Source organism: Oncorhynchus keta, unplaced genomic scaffold (genome assembly GCF_023373465.1).
Source record: "Oncorhynchus keta strain PuntledgeMale-10-30-2019 unplaced genomic scaffold, Oket_V2 Un_contig_14343_pilon_pilon, whole genome shotgun sequence".
NCBI classification, from domain to species: domain Eukaryota; kingdom Metazoa; phylum Chordata; class Actinopteri; order Salmoniformes; family Salmonidae; genus Oncorhynchus; species Oncorhynchus keta.
Window position 1 is genome coordinate 1 of NW_026278684.1, and position 14,076 is coordinate 14,076.

Consider the following 14,076-nt stretch of genomic DNA (forward strand, 5'->3'; position numbering starts at 1 on the left):
CTCTGTGCATAACAGACTCCTGTCTCCAGAATGGTTCACACCAGACCTCTCCAGATGTTTCAGTATCTCATAGTGTCCCAGTCCATTTATTCCTTTAATAAGATGCTTAGAAAAAACAACAATAACAACAACAGGTAGCTAATAAAATTGTCCCATTAGTCAGTGGATCTATTTCTCTCTCTTTAACACAAACCAGCTCTCTCTCTCTCCCCATTGGTCTGTGAGATGTCTAATCAAGCCTCATTGGCTGGTGATTCCACACCACACCCTCTCCACGGAGCAGCAGCCTGTTGCCATAGCAACCTTGGGGATCAGGGTTTAGAAGCGTGTCTCAGGTCATGTGGGCGGTGACCTGTGAAGCCCCTCCCCCTGACGGGCTCACAGACAATCCCAGCGTCCGAGAGTCAAAAAGGAAGTTGGCCTGCTGGTCTCCATTGAGCGTGCACAGACTGTCCATCAGGGTTCCACTGGGGGAGGAGCCAAGGAAAGGGTTCTGATTGGCCACAGCAGCACAAGAAACCGCCATCTTGTCTGGGTTGGCTGCGATGTTAGTGGGGGGGTTGGAGTAACCGTAGAGACCGTAGTGGGGGGAATGGAGGCAGATACTACCGTAGCCCTGGCGGGGTGGAGGATGCAGGTTGCCAATCTGAGAGGGGGGTCGGGACATGGAGAAGAATGCTTCAGGGTCATAAGCTGACGGTCTTCGCACCACATGAAGGGGGAAGGGGGAAGCGGGGTTGACGTAGTGATGGAGGGGGTGTGTTGGTCGGCTGCAGGTGTAGTCCAGGGGAGAATGAGGGCACACCTTGAATGGGGAGGAGCAAGGAGAAGAGGAGAGCAGGTGAGATGGGACTCCATGCGACCCCGGGACTCCTGCAGGGAGACAGACAGGGGGTTAGAGACACCAGTATCATTATAGACAGGGGTTAGAGACACCAGTATCATTATAGACAGGGGTTAGAGACACCAGTATCATTATAGACAGGGGTTAGAGACACCAGTATCATTATAGACAGACAGGGGTTAGAGACACCAGTATCATTATAGACAGACAGGGGTTAGAGACACCAGTATCATTATAGACAGACAGGGGTTAGAGACACCAGTATCATTATAGACAGACAGGGGTTAGAGACACCAGTATCATTATAGACAGACAGGGGTTAGAGACACCAGTATCATTATAGACAGACAGGGGTTAGAGACACCAGTATCATTATAGACAGACAGGGGTTAGAGACACCAGTATCATTATAAACAAACAGGGGTTAGAGACACCAGTATCATTATAGACAAACAGGGGTTAGAGACACCAGTATCATTATAGACAGACAGGGGTTAGAGACACCAGTATCATTATAGACAGACAGGGGTTAGAGACACCAGTATCATTATAGACAGACAGGGGTTAGAGACACCAGTATCATTATAGACAGACAGGGGTTAGAGACACCAGTATCATTATAGACAGACAGGGGTTAGAGACACCAGTATCATTATAGACAGACAGGGGTTAGAGACACCAGTATCATTATAGACAGGGGTTAGAGACACCAGTATCATTATAGACAGACAGGGTTAGAGACACCAGTATCATTATAGACAGGGGTTAGAGACACCAGTATCATTATAGGCAGACAGGGGTTTAGAGACACCAGTATCATTATAGACAGACAGGGGTTAGAGACACCAGTATCATTATAGACAGACAGGGGTTAGAGACACCAGCATCATTATAGACAGACAGGGGTTAGAGACACCAGTATCAGTATAGACAGACAGGGTTAGAGACACCAGTATCATTATAGACAGACAGGGTTTAGAGACACCAGTATCATTATAGACAGACAGGGTTAGAGACACCAGTATCATTATAGACAGACAGGGGTTAGAGACACCAGCATCATTATAGACAGACAGGGGTTAGAGACACCAGTATCAGTATAGACAGACAGGGGTTAGAGACACCAGTATCATTATAGACAGACAGGGTTTAGAGACACCAGTATCATTATAGACAGACAGGGGTTAGAGACACCAGTATCATTATAGACAGACAGGGGTTAGAGACACCAGTATCAGTATAGACAGACAGGGTTAGAGACACCAGTATCATTATAGACAGACAGGGGTTAGAGACACCAGTATCAGTATAGACAGACAGGGGTTAGAGACACCAGTATCATTATAGACAGACAGAGGTTAGAGACACCAGTATCATTACAGACAGGGGTTAGAGACACCAGTATCATTATAGACAGGGGTTAGAGACACCAGTATCATTATAGACAGACAGGGGTTAGAGACACCAGTATCATTATAGACAGGGGTTAGAGACACCAGTATCATTATAGACAGGGGTTAGAGACACCAGTATCATTATAGACAGGGGTTAGAGACACCAGTATCATTATAGACAGACAGGGGTTAGAGACACCAGTATCATTATATACAGACAGGGGTTAGAGACACCAGTATCATTATAGACAGACAGGGGTTAGAGACACCAGTATCATTATAGACAGACAGGGGTTTAGAGACACCAGTATCATTATAGACAGACAGGGGTTAGAGACACCAGTATCATTATAGACAGACAGGGGTTAGAGACACCAGTATCATTATAGACAGACAGGGTTTAGAGACACCAGTATCATTATAGACAGACAGGGGTTAGAGACACCAGTATCATTATAGACAGACAGGGGTTAGAGACACCAGTATCATTATAGACAGACAGGGATTAGAGACACCAGTATCATTATAGACAGACAGGGGTTAGAGACACCAGTATCATTATAAACAGACAGGGGTTAGAGACACCAGTATCATTATAGACAGACAGGGGTTAGAGACACCAGCATCATTATAGACAGACAGGGGTTAGAGACACCAGTATCATTATAGACAGACAGGGGTTAGAGACACCAGTATCATTATAGACAGACAGGGGTTTAGAGACACCAGTATCATTATAGACAGACAGGGGTTTAGAGACACCAGCATCATTATAGACAGGGGTTAGAGACACCAGCATCATTATAGACAGGGGTTAGAGACACCAGTATCATTATAAACAGACAGGGGTTAGAGACACCAGTATCATTATAGACAGACAGGGGTTAGAGACACCAGCATCATTATAGACAGACAGGGGTTAGAGACACCAGTATCATTATAAACAAACAGGGGTTAGAGACACCAGTATCATTATAGACAGACAGGGGTTAGAGACACCAGTATCATTATAGACAGACAGGGTTAGAGACACCAGTATCATTATAGACAGGGGTTAGAGACACCAGTATCATTATAGACAGACAGGGGTTAGAGACACCAGTATCATTATAGACAGGGGTTAGAGACACCAGTATCATTATAGGCAGACAGGGGTTTAGAGACACCAGTATCATTATAGACAGACAGGGTTAGAGACACCAGTATCATTATAGACAGACAGGGGTTAGAGACACCAGCATCATTATAGACAGACAGGGGTTAGAGACACCAGTATCAGTATAGACAGACAGGGGTTAGAGACACCAGTATCATTATAGACAGACAGGGTTTAGAGACACCAGTATCATTATAGACAGACAGGGGTTAGAGACACCAGTATCATTATAGACAGACAGGGGTTAGAGACACCAGTATCAGTATAGACAGACAGGGTTAGAGACACCAGTATCATTATAGACAGACAGGGGTTAGAGACACCAGTATCAGTATAGACAGACAGGGGTTAGAGACACCAGTATCATTATAGACAGACAGAGGTTAGAGACACCAGTATCATTATAGACAGGGGTTAGAGACACCAGTATCATTATAGACAGGGGTTAGAGACACCAGTATCATTATAGACAGGGGGTTAGAGACACCAGTATCATTATAGACAGGGGTTAGAGACACCAGTATCATTATAGACAGGGGTTAGAGACACCAGTATCATTATAGACAGGGGTTAGAGACACCAGTATCATTATAGACAGACAGGGGTTAGAGACACCAGTATCATTATAGACAGACAGGGGTTAGAGACACCAGTATCATTATAGACAGACAGGGGTTAGAGACACCAGTATCATTATAGACAGACAGGGGTTTAGAGACACCAGTATCATTATAGACAGACAGGGGTTAGAGACACCAGTATCATTATAGACAGACAGGGGTTAGAGACACCAGTATCATTATATACAGACAGGGGTTTAGAGACACCAGTATCATTATAGACAGACAGGGGTTAGAGACACCAGTATCATTATAAACAGACAGGGGTTAGAGACACCAGTATCATTATAGACAGACAGGGATTAGAGACACCAGTATCATTATAGACAGACAGGGTTAGAGACACCAGTATCATTATAAACAGACAGGGGTTAGAGACACCAGTATCATTATAGACAGACAGGGTTAGAGACACCAGCATCATTATAGACAGACAGGGTTAGAGACACCAGTATCATTATAGACAGACAGGGGTTAGAGACACCAGTATCATTATAGACAGACAGGGGTTAGAGACACCAGTATCATTATAGACAGACAGGGGTTAGAGACACCAGTATCATTATAGACAGACAGGGGTTAGAGACACCAGCATCATTATAGACAGGGGTTAGAGACACCAGTATCATTATAGACAGACAGGGGTTAGAGACACCAGTATCATTATAGACAGACAGGGTTTAGAGACACCAGTATCATTATAGACAGGGGTTTAGAGACACCAGTATCATCATAGACAGACAGGGGTTAGAGACACCAGTATCATTATAGACAGACAGGGGTTAGAGACACCAGTATCATTATAGACAGACAGGGGTTAGAGACACCAGTATCATTATAGACAGACAGGGGTTAGAGACACCAGCATCATTATAGACAGACAGGGTTAGAGACACCAGTATCATTATAGACAGGGATTAGAGACACCAGTATCATTATAGACAGACAGGGGTTTAGAGACACCAGTATCATTATAGACAGACAGGGGTTTAGAGACACCAGTATCATTATAGACAGACAGGGGTTAGAGACACCAGTATCATTATAGACAGACAGGGGTTAGAGACACCAGTATCATTATAGACAGACAGGGGGTTAGAGACACCAGTATCATTATAGACAGACAGGGGTTAGAGACACCAGCATCATTATAGACAGACAGGGGTTAGAGACACCAGTATCATTATAGACAGACAGGGGTTAGAGACACCAGTATCATTATAGGCAGACAGGGGTTAGAGACACCAGTATCATTATAGACAGACAGGGTTAGAGACACCAGTATCATTATAGACAGACAGGGGTTAGAGACACCAGTATCATTATAGACAGACAGGGGTTAGAGACACCAGTATCATTATAAACAGACAGGGTTAGAGACACCAGTATCATTATAGACAGGGGTTAGAGACACCAGTATCATTATAGACAGACAGGGTTAGAGACACCAGTATCAGTATAGACAGACAGGGTTAGAGACACCAGTATCATTATAGACAGACAGGGTTAGAGACACCAGTATCATTATAGACAGACAGGGGTTAGAGACACCAGTATCATTATAGACAGACAGGGTTAGAGACACCAGTATCATTATAGACAGACAGGGGTTAGAGACACCAGTATCATTATAAACAGACAGGGTTAGAGACACCAGTATCATTATAGACAGGGTTAGAGACACCAGTATCATTATAGACAGACAGGGGTTAGAGACACCAGTATCAGTATAGACAGACAGGGGTTAGAGACACCAGTATCATTATAGACAGACAGGGGTTAGAGACACCAGTATCATTATAGACAGACGGGGTTAGAGACACCAGTATCATTATAGACAGACAGGGATTAGAGACACCAGTATCATTATAGACAGACAAGGGGTTAGAGACACCAGTATCATTATAGACAGACAGGGGTTAGAGACACCAGTATCATTATAGACAGACAGGGTTAGAGACACCAGTATCATTATAGACAGACAGGGGTTAGAGACACCAGTATCATTATATACAGACAGGGGTTAGAGACACCAGTATCATTATAGACAGACAGGGGTTAGAGACACCAGTATCATTATAGACAGACAGGGGTTAGAGACACCAGTATCATTATAGACAGACAGGGGTTAGAGACACCAGTATCATTATATACAGACAGGGATTAGAGACACCAGTATCATTATAGACAGACAGGGTTAGAGACACCATTATCATTATATACAGACAGGGTTAGAGACACCAGTATCATTATAGACAGACAGGGGTTAGAGACACCAGTATCATTATAGACAGACAGGGTTAGAGACACCAGTATCATTATAGACAGACAGGGGTTAGAGACACCAGTATCATTATAGACAGACAGGGGTTAGAGACACCAGTATCATTATAAACAGACAGGGGTTAGAGACACCAGTATCATTATAGACAGACAGGGGTTAGAGACACCAGTATCATTATAGACAGACAGGGGTTAGAGACACCAGTATCATTATAAACAGACAGGGGTTAGAGACACCAGTATCATTATAGACAGACAGGGTTAGAGACACCAGTATCATTATAGACAGACAGGGATTAGAGACACCAGTATCATTATAGACAGACAGGGGTTAGAGACACCAGTATCATTATAGACAGACAGGGGTTAGAGACACCAGTATCATTATAGACAGACAGGGGTTAGAGACACCAGTATCATTATATACAGACAGGGGTTAGAGACACCAGTATCATTATAGACAGACAGGGGTTAGAGACACCAGTATCATTATAGACAGACAGGGGTTAGAGACACCAGTATCATTATAGACAGACAGGGGTTAGAGACACCAGTATCATTATATACAGACAGGGATTAGAGACACCAGTATCATTATATACAGACAGGGGTTTAGAGACACCAGTATCATTATATACAGACAGGGGTTTAGAGACACCAGTATCATTATAGACAGACAGGGGTTTAGAGACACCAGTATCATTATAGACAGACAGGGGTTTAGAGACACCAGTATCATTATAAACAGACAGGGGTTAGAGACACCAGTATCATTATAAACAGACAGGGGTTAGAGACACCAGTATCATTATAGACAGACAGGGATTAGAGACACCAGTATCATTATAGACAGACAGGGGTTAGAGACACCAGTATCATTATAGACAGACAGGGTTAGAGACACCAGTATCATTATAGACAGACAGGGGTTAGAGACACCAGTATCATTATATACAGACAGGGTTAGAGACACCAGTATCATTATAGACAGACAGGGGTTAGAGACACCAGTATCATTATAGACAGACAGGGGTTAGAGACACCAGTATCATTATATACAGACAGGGGTTAGAGACACCAGTATCATTATAGACAGACAGGGGTTAGGAGACACCAGTATCATTATAGACAGACAGGGGTTAGAGACACCAGTATCATTATAGACAGACAGGGGTTAGAGACACCAGTATCATTATAGACAGACAGGGGTTAGAGACACCAGTATCATTATAGACAAACAGGGGTTAGAGACACCAGTATCATTATAGACAGACAGGGGTTAGAGACACCAGTATCATTATAGACAGACAGGGGGTTAGAGACACCAGTATCATTATAGACAGACAGTGGTTAGAGACACCAGTATCATTATAGACAGACAGGGGTTAGAGACACCAGTATCATTATAAACAGACAGGGGTTAGAGACACCAGTATCATTATAGACAGACAGGGGTTAGAGACACCAGTATCATTATAGACAGACAGGGGTTAGAGACACCAGTATCATTATAGACAGACAGGGGTTAGAGACACCAGTATCATTATATACAGACAGGGGTTAGAGACACCAGTATCATTATAGACAGGGGTTAGAGACACCAGTATCATTATAGACAGGGGTTAGAGACACCAGTATCATTATAGACAGACAGGGGTTAGAGACACCAGTATCATTATAGACAGACAGGGGTTAGAGACACCAGTATCATTATAGACAGACAGGGGTTAGAGACACCAGTATCATTATAGACAGACAGGGGTTAGAGACACCAGTATCATTATAGACAGGGGTTAGAGACACCAGTATCATTATAGACAGGGGTTAGAGACACCAGTATCATTATAGACAGACAGGGGTTAGAGACACCAGTATCATTATATACAGACAGGGGTTAGAGACACCAGTATCATTATAGACAGACAGGGGTTAGAGACACCAGTATCATTATAGACAGACAGGGGTTAGAGACACCAGTATCATTATAGACAGACAGGGGTTAGAGACACCAGTATCATTATAGACAGACAGGGGTTAGAGACACCAGTATCATTATAGACAGACAGGGGTTAGAGACACCAGTATCATTATAGACAGACAGGGGTTAGAGACACCAGTATCATTATAGACAGACAGGGGTTAGAGACACCAGTATCATTATAGACAGACAGGGTTAGAGACACCAGTATCATTATAGGCAGACAGGGGTTAGAGACACCAGTATCATTATAGACAGACAGGGGTTAGAGACACCAGTATCATTATAGACAGACAGGGGTTAGAGACACCAGTATCATTATAGACAGACAGGGGTTAGAGACACCAGTATCATTATAGACACAGACAGGGTTAGAGACACCAGTATCATTATAGACAGACAGGGGTTAGAGACACCAGTATCATTATAGACAGACAGGGGTTAGAGACACCAGTATCATTATAGGCAGACAGGGGTTAGAGACACCAGTATCATTATAGACAGACAGGGGTTAGAGACACCAGTATCATTATAGACAGACAGGGGTTAGAGACACCAGTATCATTATAGACAGACAGGGGTTTAGAGACACCAGTATCATTATAGACAGACAGGGGTTTAGAGACACCAGAATCATTATAGACAGACAGGGGTTAGAGACACCAGTATCATTATATAGACAGACAGGGGTTAGAGACACCAGTATCATTATAAACAGACAGGGGTTAGAGACACCAGTATCATTATAGACAGACAGGGGTTAGAGACACCAGCATCATTATAGACAGACAGGGGTTAGAGACACCAGTATCATTATAGACAGACAGGGGTTAGAGACACCAGTATCATTATAGACAGACAGGGGTTAGAGACACCAGTATCATTATAGACAGACAGGGGTTAGAGACACCAGTATCATTATAGACAGACAGGGGTTAGAGACACCAGTATCATTATAGACAGACAGGGTTAGAGACACCAGTATCATTATAGACAGACAGGGGTTAGAGACACCAGTATCATTATAGACAGACAGGGTTAGAGACACCAGTATCATTATAAACAAACAGGGGTTAGAGACACCAGTATCATTATAGACAAACAGGGGTTAGAGACACCAGTATCATTATAGACAGACAGGGGTTAGAGACACCAGTATCATTATAGACAGACAGGGGTTAGAGACACCAGTATCATTATAGACATCAACATTAACTCAGAAAGCTGTTGTAACAATAACATTACAAACTTCTACTTCTAACAGAAACTTTGTCACCTTGTTTCATTCCAGGGATGTCTTCAAACATCAGGCTTCTGAGAGAAGGACGCCAGAACCCATATGACTCTACCAGAGCGTCCAGGCCCATCCTGCAAACACACACACACACACACACACACACACACACACACACACACACACACACACACACACACACACACACACACACACACATACACGCACACACACACAACAAACACAAACACACAAACACAAACACACACACACACACAAACACACACACATACACACACACACACACACACACACACACACAACAAACACACACACACACAACACACACACACACACAAACACACACACACACACACACACACATACACACACACACACACACAACACATACACATACACACACACACACACGAACACACACACACACACACATACACACACATACACATAAACACACACATACACACAAACACACAAACACACACACACAGTTAGATTATCCACAAGCACATTCATAGAGTCAGATTCACCTGCTTGTCCAACATCTCATTCCAGAATCATGCTCATTAAAATGGAGAAGGACCACCCTTTGCTATGATAACAACCTCCACTCTTCTGGGAAGGCTTTCCACTAGTTGTTAGAACATTGCTGTTTATTATTCAGCCAGAAGAGTATGAGTGAGGTCGGGTGATGAGGCCTTTCTTGTTGAGTTGAGGTCAGAGCCAGTCAAGTTCTTCCACACCGATCTCGACAAAGCATTTCTGTATAAACTTCACTCTGTGCACAGAAACAGGGTGAGTTATGCTACCCCCCAAGATAACTCACCCTGCTACCCCCCCAAGATACCTCACCCTGCTACCCCCAAGATACCTCACCCTGCTACCCCCCCAAGATACCTCACCCTGCTACCCCCAAGATACCTCACCATGCTACCCCCAAGATAACTCACCCTGCTACACCCCCAAGATACCTCACCCTGCTACCCCCAAGATAACTCACCCTGCTACCCCCACCATACCTCACCCTGCAACCCCCAAGATACCTCACCCTGCTACACCCCCAAGATACCTCACCTGCTACCCCCCACCATACCTCACCCTGCTACCCCCAAAGATAACTCACCCTGCTACCCCTCACCATACCCCCACCACCCTGCTACCCCCAAGATACCTCACCCTGCTACCCCCAAGATAACTCACCCTGCTACCCTCCACCATACCTCACCCTGCTACCCCCAAGATAACTCACCCTGCTACCCCCACCATACCCCACCCTGCTACCCCCAAGATACCTCACCCTGGTAACCCCCAAGATAACTCACCCTGCTACCCCCAAGATACCTCACCCTGCTACCCCCAAGATAACTCACCCTGGTACCCCCAAGATACCTCACCCTGCTACCCCCAAGATAACTCACCCTGGTACCCCCCACCATACCTCACCCTGCTACCCCCCACTATACCTCACCCTGGTAACCCCCAAGATACCTCACCCTGCTACCCCCACCATACCTCACCCTGCTACCCCCACCATACCTCACCCTGGTACCCCCCACCATACCTCACCCTGCTACCCCCAAGATACCTCACCCTGCTACCCCCCACCTGCTGCCCCCTCACCCCCTACCCCCCACCATACCCCACCCTGCTACCCCCAAGATAACTCACCCTGCTACCCCCAAGATACCTCACCCTGCTACCCCTCCACCATACCTCACCCTGCTACCCCCAAGATACCTCACCCTGCTACCCCCCAAGATAACTCACCCTGCTACCCCCACTATACCTCACCACTGCTAACCCCCAAGATACCTCACCCTGCTACCCCCAAGATACCTCACCCTGCTACCCCCCAAGATAACTCACCCTGGTACCCCCACTATACCTCACCCTGCTACCCCCAAGATACCTCACCCTGCTACCCCCAAGATACCTCACCCTGCTACCCCCAAGATAACTCACCCTGCTACTACCCCCACCATACCTCACCCTGCTACCCCCAAGATACCTCACCCTGCTACCCCCACCCTCATACCTCACCCTGCTACCCCCCACCATACCTCACCCTGCTACCCCCAAGATACCTCACCCTGCTACCCCCAAGATAACTCACCCTGCTACCCCCAAGATACCTCACCCTGCAACCCCCACCATACCTCACCCTGCTACCCCCCAAGATAACTCACCCTGCTACCCCCCACCATACCTCACCCTGCTACCCCCCCAAGATAACTCACCCTGCTGCCCCCCACCATAGATCTCACCCTGCTACCCCCAAGATAACTCACCCTGCTACCCCCAAGATAACTCACCCCTACCCCCCACCATACCTCACCCTGCTACCCCCACCATACCTCACCCTGGTAACCCCCACCATACCTCACCCTGCTACCCCCCAAGATACCTCACCCTGCTACCCCCCCACTATAACTCACCCTGGTACCCCCCAAGATACCTCACCCTGCTACCCCCCAAGATAACTCACCCTGGTACCCCCCCACCATACCTCACCCTGCTACCCCCCCACTATACCTCACCCTGCTACCCCCCAGATACCTCACCCTGCTACCTCCCCACCATACCTCACCCTGCTACCCCCCACCATACCTCACCCTGCTACCCCCACCATACCTCACCCTGCTACCCCCACCATACCTCACCCTGCTACCCCCCACCATACCTCACCCTGCTACCCCCCCCATCATACCTCACCCTGCTACCCCCCACCATACCTCACCCTGCTACCCCCCAGATACCTCACCCTGCTACCCCCACCATAACTCACCCTGCTACCCCCCACCATACCTCACCCTGCTACCCCCCAAGATACCTCACCCTTAACCCCCACCATACCTCACCCTGCTACCCCCCACCATACCTCACCCTGCTACCCCCACCATACCTCACCCTGCTACCCCCACCATACCTCACCCTGCTACCCCCCACCATACCTCACTCTGCTACCCCCACCATACCTCACCCTGCTGCCCCCAAGATACCTCCCCTGCTACCCCCCCATACCTCACCCTGCTACCCCCCACCATACCTCACCCTGCTACCCCCCACCATACCTCACCCTGCTACCCCCCACCATACCTCACCCCTGCTACCCCCACCATACCTCACCCTGCTACCCCCCACCATACCTCACCCTGCTACCCCCCACCATACCTCACCCTTACCCCCCACCATACCTCACCCTGCTACCCCCACCATACCTCACCCTGCTACCCCCCCACCATACCTCACCCTGCCACCCCCCCACCATACCTCACCCTGCTAACCCCCCACCATACCTCACCCTTAACCCCCACCATACCTCACCCCTGCTACCCCCCACCATACCTCACCCTGCTACCCCCCCACCATACCTCACCCTGCTACCCCCCACCATACCTCACCCTGCTACCCCCACCATACCTCACCCCTGCCACCCCCCCCCACCATACCTCACCCTGCTACCCCCCACCATACCTCACCCTGCTACCCCCACCATACCTCACCCTTAACCCCCACCATACCTCACCCTGCTACCCCCCACCATACCTCACCCTGCTACCCCCCCCCACCATACCTCACCCTGCTACCCCTCCATCATACCTCACCCTGCTACCCCCCACCATACCTCACCCTGCTACCCCCCACCATACCTCACCCTTACCCCCCACCATACCTCACCCTGCTACCCCCACCATACCTCACCCTGCTACCCCCCACCATACCTCACCCTGCTACCCCCCACCATACCTCACCCTGCTACCCCCCACTATACCTCACCCTGCTACCCCCCACCATACCTCACCCTGCTACCCCCACCATACCTCACCCTGCTGCCCCCCACCATACCTCACCCTGCTACCCCCCACCATACCTCACCCTAACCCCCACCATACCTCACCCTGCTACCCCCCACCATACCTCACCCTGCTACCCCCCACCATACCTCACCCTGCTACCCCCACCATACCTCACCCTGCTACCCCCACCATACCTCACCCTTAACCCCCACCATACCTCACCCTGCTACCCCCACCATTCCTCACCCTGCTCCACCCCCACCATACCTCACCCTGCTACCCCCACCATACCTCACCCTGCTACCCCCAATATAAAAAAATCTGCTCACCCTAGCATATTTCACCCCCACCATTACCTATACCCTGCTACCCCCCACCATACCTCACCCTGCTACCCCCCCACCATTTACCTCACTCTTTACCCAAAAATGTCCATTACCTCACCCTAACCCCAGTGTAGTACCCCCACCATACCTGTTGTAACCCTGCAATACCCCCCACCATACCTCACCCTGCTATCCCCTCCACCATACCTCACCCTGCTACCCCCCACCATACCTCACCCTTACCCCCCACAATAACGTCACCCTGCTACCCCCCCCATCAACCTCACCCTGTCCTACCCCTCCCACCAACCTCACCCTGTAAACATCCCCATACCTTGGCCTGAAGGAGGATCATACCTCACCCTGGCAAATTACCCCCCACCATTCCTCACCCTGTACCCTCACCATACCTCACCCTGGAAT

At 47.8% G+C, this 14,076-nt stretch overlaps 1 protein-coding gene across 1 annotated transcript in view; it reads right to left on the bottom strand.

The window, feature by feature from the left end:
• Positions 1 to 75: 75 nt before the first annotated feature.
• LOC118382106 (T-box transcription factor TBX18-like) overlaps positions 76 to 14,076 on the bottom strand; it is a 52,954-nt gene continuing 38,953 nt past the window's right edge. Inside the window, exons 7-8 of the mRNA XM_052501825.1 lie at positions 9,552 to 9,643; positions 76 to 873 (exon numbers count right to left, since the gene is read on the bottom strand). Of these exons, the coding sequence (XP_052357785.1) occupies positions 332 to 873; positions 9,552 to 9,643 (634 nt within the window). The 3' untranslated portion in view covers positions 76 to 331. The remainder of the gene's footprint in view (positions 874 to 9,551; positions 9,644 to 14,076) is intronic.